Source organism: Zeugodacus cucurbitae, chromosome 3, assembly GCF_028554725.1.
Source record: "Zeugodacus cucurbitae isolate PBARC_wt_2022May chromosome 3, idZeuCucr1.2, whole genome shotgun sequence".
NCBI lineage: Eukaryota > Metazoa > Arthropoda > Insecta > Diptera > Tephritidae > Zeugodacus > Zeugodacus cucurbitae.
Window position 1 is genome coordinate 6033288 of NC_071668.1, and position 11490 is coordinate 6044777.

General features: G+C 35.6%; 2 protein-coding genes across 2 annotated transcripts; both read right to left on the minus strand.

Annotated features, from left to right (window-relative positions):
- Positions 1-1062: 1062 nt before the first annotated feature.
- Positions 1063-2277, minus strand: LOC128919782 (adult cuticle protein 1-like). Its single transcript, XM_054227624.1, has 2 exons — positions 2118-2277; positions 1063-1842 (listed from the first exon to the last, which is right to left on the minus strand). Exons 1-2 carry the CDS (start codon positions 2121-2123, stop codon positions 1414-1416), a joined length of 435 nt encoding a protein of 144 aa, XP_054083599.1. The 5' UTR covers positions 2124-2277; the 3' UTR covers positions 1063-1413.
- Positions 2278-4590: 2313 nt separating this feature from the next.
- Positions 4591-5613, minus strand: LOC105218223 (adult cuticle protein 1). Its single transcript, XM_011193660.3, has 2 exons — positions 5452-5613; positions 4591-5161 (listed from the first exon to the last, which is right to left on the minus strand). Exons 1-2 carry the CDS (start codon positions 5455-5457, stop codon positions 4733-4735), a joined length of 435 nt encoding a protein of 144 aa, XP_011191962.1. The 5' UTR covers positions 5458-5613; the 3' UTR covers positions 4591-4732.
- Positions 5614-11490: the final 5877 nt, after the last annotated feature.

The following is an 11490-nucleotide window of genomic DNA, read 5'->3' on the forward strand; positions in this document are numbered from 1 at the left end:
TTTTTCCAGCGAACATTCTGTTGAAGCCTTATCGCAGCTAAAAGTGGCTGGCCCAAAAGTATTCGCGTATCCAAATAATCAGGAAGAATACTATGTCCAATATATTTAGAACCTTAGATATCTCGACAATCTCAATTTATAACAGAATATTTATACCTTGAATCAGAGACGATATTATAAAATGGAGATTCCGTTAGTTTATCCGCTTTCGAAAACTTCTCGTTTTTCTTATTCACCTAATTTATCATTTTGTCATGAAAACTATCCCCTATGACAAAACATCCGAAGTGGTGATCGTTTTGTAACCATATTGCAACGATGCCCCAGCCGTCATATTCTCCAGACATGACATAGTGTGACATTTTCGTATTTCCAAAAATAAAGAGTACCTGAAAGGGACGGTTTACAAGCATACGAGAGAAATCACTGAAAGACCTAAAGGCTATCCCAAAAATCGAGTTTGAGAAGTGTTTCGACGATTGAAAGAAGCGTTGGTATAATATCGGTACAATCGGTTTTGAAAGCGGCAGCATTAATGTAGACGAAGGAATAAATTAAAAAAAAATTTAAATTCCCGTTAATTTGTTAGCACACCTCGCATTTCTCAGGACGTGGCTGCTGTGATCATCTATTTTAAGTTTTGCTAAAAATATGGATTGACCCCAGTTGAGGGTCTATAAGACCCAAAATTTTGCACCAACCCTCGCAGCAATAATATTACAATTTCAACGAATATATTGACTTTATCAAAATCTTGCAAAATTTTTATTAAGACAAACCTATTCAACAACTTTATATTGTCCACGGTACATACATATATATAATTATATTAAAACAACATATGTGATATATACTTATTGTTACTATATGGTATTTATAGAAATGACTGTAGAGATATTGTATAAAACTAGACCAAAGATTGCTGAAGTTATCAAAGTCAATGCTAGTCAATTATCTGCCCAAATACACATGAATATCTATTGAAAATTCATTTAACTCGTTGTTGAACACATAAGTAAATTATTTGAAATTAATCTAAGTAAGTAACATAAAATATATGAATTTATATATGTGTACCATGTACATATTATATTATTTATTAAACATAAAAAACATAGATATGACTTAAACATATGTTGCATATAAATGTCGGTATGTGCTTTAGGATGTGGGTTGCGGGATATCGGAAACGGGCTACAGAAACGGCGGAAATTTGTAACTCGCTCTAAAGTATTCGTAAACAGTTAGTGCGGTGGCATCCTTCCTTAGTCATCAGAGTCGTCAAATTTGTATTAAGTATGGCTGCTGACAGCATGCAACCATGCATGATTTTTTTTTTGCGTGTGTTTAGATGTGAACTAATATGCGGTGATCTCGATGGTAAACATTATAAAACAATATCGAAGTATTTGTTTACCAAGTGCCTGGTGCGGGTGCCAAGTTCAAAGAAGTCGCCGAGTTGATGTGACCAGCCAAGGGAGCAGTGTGAATGGCACCGCGTGTCTTTGCCACATACACACCCGCGCCATGACCCACGGCAAGAGGAGCAGCAGCAGCAATCGGGGCAGCAAGCGGAGCAGCGATGGCGGCGGCGCCAGGACCTTGAGCAAGTGAGATGCCGGGAATGCCACCGTGTAAACCGCGGCCGCCGAGACCGAGGCCGAGTCCCAATGCACCGGCGCCACCCCATGCGGTAGGTCCAGCAGCCCAAGCACCAGGTGCCAACAGGGGGCCACCGCCCAATGAAGAGGTCACATACGACACAGCTGGTGCGATCTGAGCGGTCAACACGGAGGAGTGTACACCGGCGGCAAGAGCCAACATGACTACGGCAACAACGAACTGGAAAAGAGTCGCAGAGATAAAGTGATTGAGAATTATTCCAAAAATAAATTAAATGCTGTTGTTTTTTTTTTGTTGTAAAACCAAAATATTTCTAAAAACACAAATTAAAATATATTTATTTTTTTATTTTCAATATTTCTTTGTAATATTATTATTTTTAATTTATATGCACTGTTTAAGTTTTTAATTTAATTTTTACGTTATATTTTTTCACTATTTTGACAGTTCTTAAATACACCATGCACTGGTATCCTTTTCAATCTATGAATTACCTTCATGTTTGCTGATTAAAGTGGAGAAGGATTTGAGAAGTAAAGAAAAAGATTTGCTGTAAGCTGCTAGACACACTCAAGAAGTGTTGACTTGATTCTGATTTCGAATATGAAATTATGCCAACTTATATACTAAAAAATTCGTTGAACTTCATATGCAGCGCCACCATAAAATAATTACAGCAACAATAAGTGCACCGCATATAAACCAGAAGCAACAAAAACTGTAACTGTAACATTAACAGTAACCATTTAGCAGCAAAGCAGCGACAGGAGCACAAATGCCGGGCGTCGGCTAAACTTCAAATTGCAACGAAACTTGTCTCGTTACATATCGTACTCGGAAAATGCAACAACAATTCATAATACCAATGTGTGAGTGACGGCGCATAAATGCAATGGAACTAGTGTAATACGGCCGGCTTGTGTCTATGCAAAAGTTCTTCGCACCACACCGTTTTGTTGAACAGATTCGTACGCACTTTCGGTAATATTTTCACTTTGGTCTTGCCACTTTTTAATTCTTATGAAAATATGTATTCTAATATTCTTAAATTTTGATATTGAAATTAACCCTTTTGAACTCCCTATATGTATGTGGTATTCTAAGTTTGATCCAATATATTTTCTTGGAACCTTTTCAAGATCTCTCGAGAGTTTTTAAACGTATCTTTAATAATTTTTTACCAATAAAACGGCCATTTATATGATAATATATAAATAACAGAGAGACAAAACCGTTCAAAACGTTTTCAAGAATTTAAAAGATTTTTTTTATCTCGTTAAACCAATTATAGCGATTTCCCAATTTTTCGATACAATTTTCATATTATGATTGCTTCGAAAGTGATCTCAGTTTAGGAAATTTTTTTTTTCAGCGAACTATTTCTCATGTTTTCGCACAGATAAAAGTGACTGGAGTTCATAACTGGACAATTCAGTGAAAAAGTATTCATTAAATTTAGCCAGTTTCGGTGTTGTGGATCGAACGATTGTGAGGTCGAGTAGTAACCACTTAACACAAAATCATTAACGTATCCAAATATTCATGAACAATATATCCAACACGTTCCTTCAATATCTTTAGGGTGTTAGATATCTCGACAATCTCAATTTATAATAAAAAAAGATTTATATCTTAATTCAGAGACAATAAAATATAATAGAAATTCCGTTGAAAACTTCTCGTTGTTCTTATCGAACCTAAGCCCGATTCCTAATATATCATTATTTCATGAAAACAGTCGATAACTGTTTCCTGTACTATTACCAAACAACCGAGGCGTGGTGATCGTATTGTAACGATAGGCTCCATATTCGCTAGACATGACTCCCTGGGACTTTCTCCTATTTCCAAAAACAAAGAGGTCGTTAAATGGCCGTTTTACAAGCATACGATGAATCGCTGAAAGAGCCAAAAGCTATTCCAAAAATTGAGTTTGAGAAGTATTTCGACGATTGAAAGAAGCGTTGGTATAATATTGGTAATATTTTGAAGGTGACAGCAAATAATGTAGACGAATGAATAAATATAAAAAAAATTAAAATCCCCGTAATTTTGTGAGCACATCTCGCATAGCGCCTGGAGAATTTCTCATATTTCTCGGAAGGCGGCTGTAGACTCCTAAGTTTTTAATTCAGGTGACGAATTTGATATTTTGTGATCTATTTTAAGTTTTGCTAAAACTATATGGATTGACCGCAGCTGCGGGTCCATAAAACACAACATATTCCACCAACGCTCGTATTCATAATATTATATGACAATATCTACGAATATGTTGACTTTATCAAAATCTTGCAAAATCTTTATTAAGAAAAATATATTCAACATTTTGTCACACGGTACATAAATATAATGATATTACAATGATATATGCGATATACTTATTGTTATTATATGGTATATATATAAATGACTGTGGAGATAGAACGGCATGTTGAAAGAAGAACGAAATATAAAGAGAAACACGGTTAGACCCGTTTCTTATGGCATTTTCCTAATATTTAAAAGAAGAGGAGTAAGGTAAGATATTATGAGAGCAGAAAGAAGTAAGGAAAGTTGAAAAATCTAACCTAAAAAAACTTTGTCAAAAGTTCTCAAAATTATTGTACACAACTAGATTAAGTTATCAAAGGCAATACTGACAATTATATGCCTAAATTCAACAAATGAATATCTATTGAAAATTCATTTAACTCGTTGTTGAACACATAAGTAAATAATTTGAGATTAATCTAAGTAAGTAACATAGAGTATATGAATTTATATATGTGTACCATGTACATATAATATTATTTATTAAACATAAAAAACATAGATATGACTAAACATATGTTGCATATAAATGTCGGTATGTGCTTTAGGATGTGGGTTGCGGGATATCGGAAACGGGCTACAGAAACGGCGGAAATCTGTAACTCGCTCTAAAGTATTCGTAAACAGTTAGTGTGGTGGCATCCTTCCTTAGTCATCAGAGTCGTCAAATTTGTATTAAGTATGGCTGCTGACAGCATGCAACCATGCATGGTTTTTTTTTTGCGTGTGTTTAGATGTGAACGAATATGCGGTGATCTCGATGGTAAACATTATAAAACAATATCGAAGTATGTGTTTACCAAGTGCCTGGTGCGGGTGCCAAGTTCAAAGAAGTCGCCGAGTTGATGTGACCAGCCAAGGGAGCAGTGTGAATAGCACCGCGTGTCTTTGCCACATACACACCCGCGCCATGACCCACGGCAAGAGGAGCAGCAGCAGCAATCGGGGCAGCAAGCGGAGCAGCGATGGCGGCGGCGCCAGGACCTTGAGCAAGTGAGATGCCGGGGATGCCACCGTGTAAACCGCGGCCGCCGAGACCGAGGCCGAGACCCAATGCAGCGGCGCCACCCCAAGCGGTAGGTCCAGCAGCCCAAGCACCAGGTGCCAACAAGGGGCCGCCGCCCAATGAAGAGGTCACATACGACACAGCTGGTGCGATCTGAGCGGTCAACACGGAGGAGTGTACACCGGCGGCAAGAGCCAACATGACTACGGCAACAACGAACTGGAAAAGAGTCGCAGAGATAAAGTGATTGAGAATTATTCCAAAAATAAATTAAATGCTGTTGTTTTTTTGTTGAATATCAAGATTATTAATTGTTATTATTAATATGTTTTTATAATTAATTATTTTTGTCTTTTTTCTTTTGAAAAATTAAATAGTAAAATAGTATTTTTTTTATTTTTTTTAATTCTTAATTTGGTTTTTTTTTCACTTTTACGTTATATTTTTTCACTATTTTGACAGTTCTTAAATACACCATGCACTGGTATCCTTTGCAATCTATGAATTACCTTCATGTTTGCTGATTAAAGTGGAGAAGGATTTGAGAAGTAAAGAAAAAGATTTGCTGTAAGCTGCTAGACACACTCAAGAAGTGTTGACTTGATTCTGATTTCGAATATGAAATTAAACCAACTTATATACTAAAAAATTCGTTGAACTTCATATGCAGCGCCACCATAAAATAATTACAGCAACAATAAGTGCACCGCATATAAATCAGAAGCAACAAAAACTATAACTGTAACATTAACAGTAACAGTAACCATTTAGCAGCAAAGCAGCGACAGGAGCACAAATGCCGGGCGTCGGCTAAACTTCAAATTGCAGCGAAACTTGTCTTCTTACATATCGTACTCGAAAAAAACGCAACAACAAACCATAATAACAAATGTGTGAGTGACGGCGCATAAATGCAATGGAACTAGTGTAATATTTGGTGTTGGTGTTTCAGCACGCCCCACAGCCGCCACCCTGTCAACGCGGCCGGCTTGGGTCTATGCAAAACCCAAAATAACCTTTCACTGCCGGTTGCCTCTGCAGTCGCCACCACTACGAAATTCCGATCTCAGCCCACTCAAATCAACTCAATTCAGCTTAGTGTTGCTCCAATGCAACTGCGCCGCTATCTGTGTACCAACACACATGCGCCTATGTGCCGGCTACAATCGGCTTGCAAATATCTCAATAGCCAAATGTAAACACAAGAATATATTTATGTAGCCGCTCATTGTGTTGTCTGTTCAGCGGCAGGGTCTAAAGAACCGCCAGTAATGTACTAGAAATTGACTGCCTGTCAGAGTGTCGCTTTGAATGCTCTCATGGAAGACAGCGCAAGTGTGCCCGCCCCCTATTCGTTGATGAGCAGTCTAATTGTATAATTAATATGCCGGTATGAATAACTTATAAGCAAAATTTAAATAAAAATCTATGTTTTCAAAGAAAAATATAAGAAACCTAATAATTGCACTGGATTGACATGTAAATATCGTAAGAACACATACGAACAATGCGTTCATACATACTGGTTGGTTGTTGCAACAAAATCTAAATTCACTCATTGCACTCACACACTGTTATTACTTGCATAGATTTATCTGTGTGTGTTTGTATATCTTTTAATATAATAGTCTGTGTTGCTTTTATGGTTTTTGTTTTATGATTTTGTCATGGCGCTTAAATCTCAATTAGCTTTGGCAGTTACAAAATAATGGTCGCGTGCTTATACTGAAAATGTTTCTTTTAGATGATGAAATTATTTAGCATTTGGCGTAAAGCTACTAAGTAAAACTAATATATCGTTTTAAAATAAAATTTAAAAATACATATGTATTTAGAATACAATTTATAAATATAGGTTGTTACGATGTTGGAGTGGTTGTCCCTCGACGCGCCTAGGCTTTTAAAAGGCCCATTGTGAACCACCGGGACTGGAATTCTCTAACATTATTATGTCCTCTCTGAACCACTCTGTGGTCTTAATAAAATTATATAACTCGAAACTTCCACGATATCGTCGAGGAAACCGATAATGTCGATTCTGTTCCTATACAAAAACTTGCATTTCGTATTCCCAGTCTGCTAGCGTGTCTTCCAATCAGACAGTGACCTGTTAACACTCCTACTAGGGTTCTTATAACCTTATGTTGCTTTTAACTCCAATAGTCAGCATGTGTTGCTCTAATCCCATGCAGTCCATGTCTGTCTGCTAGTTGAGCAAGTCAATCATCGTACGCAGTATAAAAAGGTTTATATTATTCATATGTTTTAAATAAAACAGTTTTACGTTAAGGGTTTATATACATTTAGGAGGTCTAAAAAAGGCATTTTTCAAGATTTTTTTCTTAACAAATTGTTTGGTTTATTGATTTGAAACTTGGCAGGTATATTATGACAACCATAAACTATATTCACATATTTTTTATTGCCAAAAATAATTATCGGGAACGTTGATATTGCCAATTTTGCAGAGGTCCGCAAAAAGGCCTCTTGCGGTGAGCACGATATCTCTGGACTGGATCATCTAAAATGCAAAAACCAAGTAAATTTCATTAATATAATAAATAATCTAGTGATTGATCGAAGGAATTAGCAAAAAAAAAAAATGTTTGACAAAATGACGGCTACTCAAAGCAAAAGGTTCGATTTTCAACCAAAATTCGGGTCTTTAATTGTTTATAAAAATAAGAAATTTTCATCGGATGGGCAAATCCTTCGATTAATTACTAAAAAATATAGTTAAGAAGCATGTGTAAAAATTTCAGAGCGATCGGTTCAGCCGTTTCTGAGAAATCTTGCTCACCGACTTTGAAAACACCGTTTCGAGAAAAACGAGTTTAAAGTTTTGAAAGCACTTTACATGTAGTCGGCGCGCCTTCACTAATGTGTCTATAACTTCGAAAATATTCGTCGGATCGACTTGAAATTTTATATCCGATATATATTTATTAAGAAAACGCAAAAAAATCGATTTTTTGAAAATCCTAACTGTATATAACCCCTTAAACAAAGAACCATAAAGAAGAAATACTTAAGAATACCTCAAATAGTGCATCCAATTTTATATCATATTTAGTAGATCTACCGAAGCTATTTCATAATTCGACGATCTAATAAATGTTTCACATAAAACTTTAAATTTATCTTTCTTGTAGTTCCATAACGATGAACGTTCAAAACAACATAAGAATACTTTCGAGTACGGACAATACTTTCTATAAGATTTAACTGTGATCTTAAATCAAAGTGGTCTTATATACCACATGATAGGTATATAATAGTCGGGATGACTGATATGTAAGACGCACTTGTTACGTTTTACGTTCTATATTATAAAAAACTCTACAAGTGAAGATTTGTGAAGACCGAATATCTGTACGCCAAAGTCGTATCTTCCAAATCTGACACCGAATTCCTAGTCAGCGACCCTGAAAACCCCCGGTAACGAGTTTCAAGCGAATCAGATGATGTTTCAAAAAGCTATCCGCCATATTGGTTTTCTGGGGTGATGTCAAAACCCTTATCTGATGGTATCTTGAGGTGTTAAATGGATCTCGGATTCGGATTCAGCGAACCCAAACCACTAGGCACACATAGTAAGACCCCAAGTCATGACAAAAATGTTTTTGGACTATAATCCATCTAAGCATAAAATATTCGCATACACATATGAAAAGGTTCTGTTACATGTACCTAACAAGCTTCAAAATGCCCTTAAAAATGTTAAGAAATTTGTTAATAAATTATTTCTTTTTCTGTTTAGAATACTGTAACTTTATACCTATTTAATTCATATTATCTAAATGCATACAATAAATATGCGGAAAATAATTGTTGAGCAAGGTCGGTAGTACTTCTACAAGGTATTCTCATGTACTATTCAAATGCTTGTTATCTTTGGCTTTTACAAGTGTAACTTGATAGTTTAACAACTGAACATTTATCACCTCAACTTTCAAGTGCAACAAACAAACATAACTACATGCCACTTGTGTAAATCGTGAAATTACACTTAAGAGAGGTTAACTGCACTTACATATTACTCAGATTGTGCTGTGGCTTAATCATCCATTTCTATGGCTATTTTTTTCAGCTTATGCAGTGAAGGGGTTATTCAAAATTCCACACACAGTTCTGCGAGCACGCCCACATACTATACTCCGGACGAGTGAATGCCGGTCAAAAGTGCACAAAGAATATTAAAAAGGTTGGACACACATAAGTGCATAATAATCATTGGTCCACAAATCAAATTTTGAAACAAATAAAAGATTACGAAATGCGCTAATTATCGCAGTTAATTGCTTAGATCAAGAGATAATCATAAGCAATTAGACCGTTTGTGGTGAGCTTGTCAACTTGAGCTAACTTAAGTGCAATGAAGTACCTAGAAGTGGTCAGCGGTGCTGGGTGCTGTCGGTGGCCACTTAGCACATTCACTTAGAAATATCTATATTTATACGAGTATTTTTGTGCCACCAAGTTCGAGTTTATTAAAATGTCACATATTTAGTTCTAACTATATTTCACAAGACAAAGTATGTTGTTAGTAAAAATCCAGCTTAGAAACAAAAGCGCAACTTTGATTTGATTATTTTGCCTCAATACTCAATTTCATTTGAATTTTGTTGCTACAAGTTAATTTTGCAAACAATTTGATTGTTCATATTCTTTTCGTGTTGTTTTCGTGCAGCAAACCTCCACAAAGTATCCTAACCAGCTCTTAGCTTTCGGTTTGAAGGCGTTTAAAAATTGTTTGCCCATATTATTTCTTATCACAGATGACTTTTTGTTGTTGTGAGTAATTTGCTGCTCATTTATTATAATTTTTTTGCTATCTTACTTTGTTTTTGCTTTTGTTGTAGTATTTAAATTATTGATTGGTTTGAAAGACTGCAAAAAAGTAAATTGAGTACACATTCTTGTCAAATAACTTGTTTTGTTTTGATATGATTATGTGAAAACCGTTATTTAAATGCGGACCACATTGCATACGGTAATTTTATTCGTTGTTAAATGTGGTTACATAAATATTTTTCATTGCTTTAAACACTTTTAATTTTAAAGTTACTTCTGCTTCTTCTTCGACAGTTTATGGGATTACAAACACAATAAGTAAAACTATAGGAAGACTTGCAGACCCGGCCACACGTTGTTGTGGCTAAGGTATACATTAAATTAAGTTGGTCCAATATTGGCTTCGGCGACGATATTGATTACTCGAGGTTGATTTATGTTACGCAGCAGGATGACAACTCACACTACTTTTAATTGCAAAGTACAGGCAATTTTAAATAGTTTGGGATAATTGACTACGTCATCCTGGTTTGTAGCTGTGTCAACTCTCCTGGACCGAAATTCTAAATTGTCGCATTAAGATCATCGATATCGTGGTTTTTTTACCACCAATATAGGTCATTCAATCAGTCATTTATGCTTATCATATTGAGGTTTCATGTCAGGAAAACTTCTCTTTCAAGTCAATGAAGTGACAGAAATCTTTTGGAAATGCTATTAATCCATCGAGGTGTCAACTGCCAACTGCTTCTACAATCGCAATTTGATATTGTTGCAAAAACACTCATATGTTAGTTGTTAATTGGCTATACTTTATATGTCGCCACAAATTAAATGATTTTAGGCATGCGATTAGCCCGTCTGTAACAGTTGATCCAGGAGCAATTGAAAGAGTCTGGCGTAAATCATCTGCTAACAGAATCCTGGCTCCACCAAAAACGTTCATCGACAATCAAGATCTTTTAAAGTCCTGTGCAGTACATCCAGCGACTTCTTGAATATTTGGAAAATCTTCGTTATAGCGCTATTTTTGGCGATTTTGTGCCGTTTGTTTGCCTACTAACAGGTGCCAAGTTACCCCTATACCCGTTAACCTTGGTGGTGAAAATGAGTGAAATTGGTTCTGGAATTACATCAGCCCTCATATGATGATTTTCTATTGGACTTTATGCCGAATATATAGGTCAAATTGTGTGTTATCTTAATAAAATTACATCAATAAATTGCGAGAGTATGAAATGTTCGGTTGGTCCCGAACTTAGCCTTTCCTTATTTGTTACAAATTGTTTTGGGCTATCGACACAACCTTATACAATTGAACAATAACAACAATATTTTAACAAAGCAACAATGATAACCTTCAAAATATTATTTTTTTGTTTTCTCTTTTTATATTTTTCTTGTCAACTCGAATAAAATTCTTTTATTGATATCTTCCTCGCAATTTTTCCATATATACTCACTTTCTAATCTTTTTCTGGCCTTCCACGAATATTTCAAAACTAAAATTAGCCAGATCGGTTTGAACTTCAACAACCAATAACTTCCCGATTTTAGAAAATTTTTAATTTTCTTCGCGGAAAGTTAAAAAAATTTAGGGATGGACCACCCTTAACATTTAGGAGGATGAAAAATAGATGTTGTCCGATTCTCCACCCTAGCCGAGCTAAGATTCACGAAAATCGGTCGAGCGGTTTCAGAGGAGTTCAATAACGTACACCGTGACACGAGAATTTTATATATTAGATATAGCA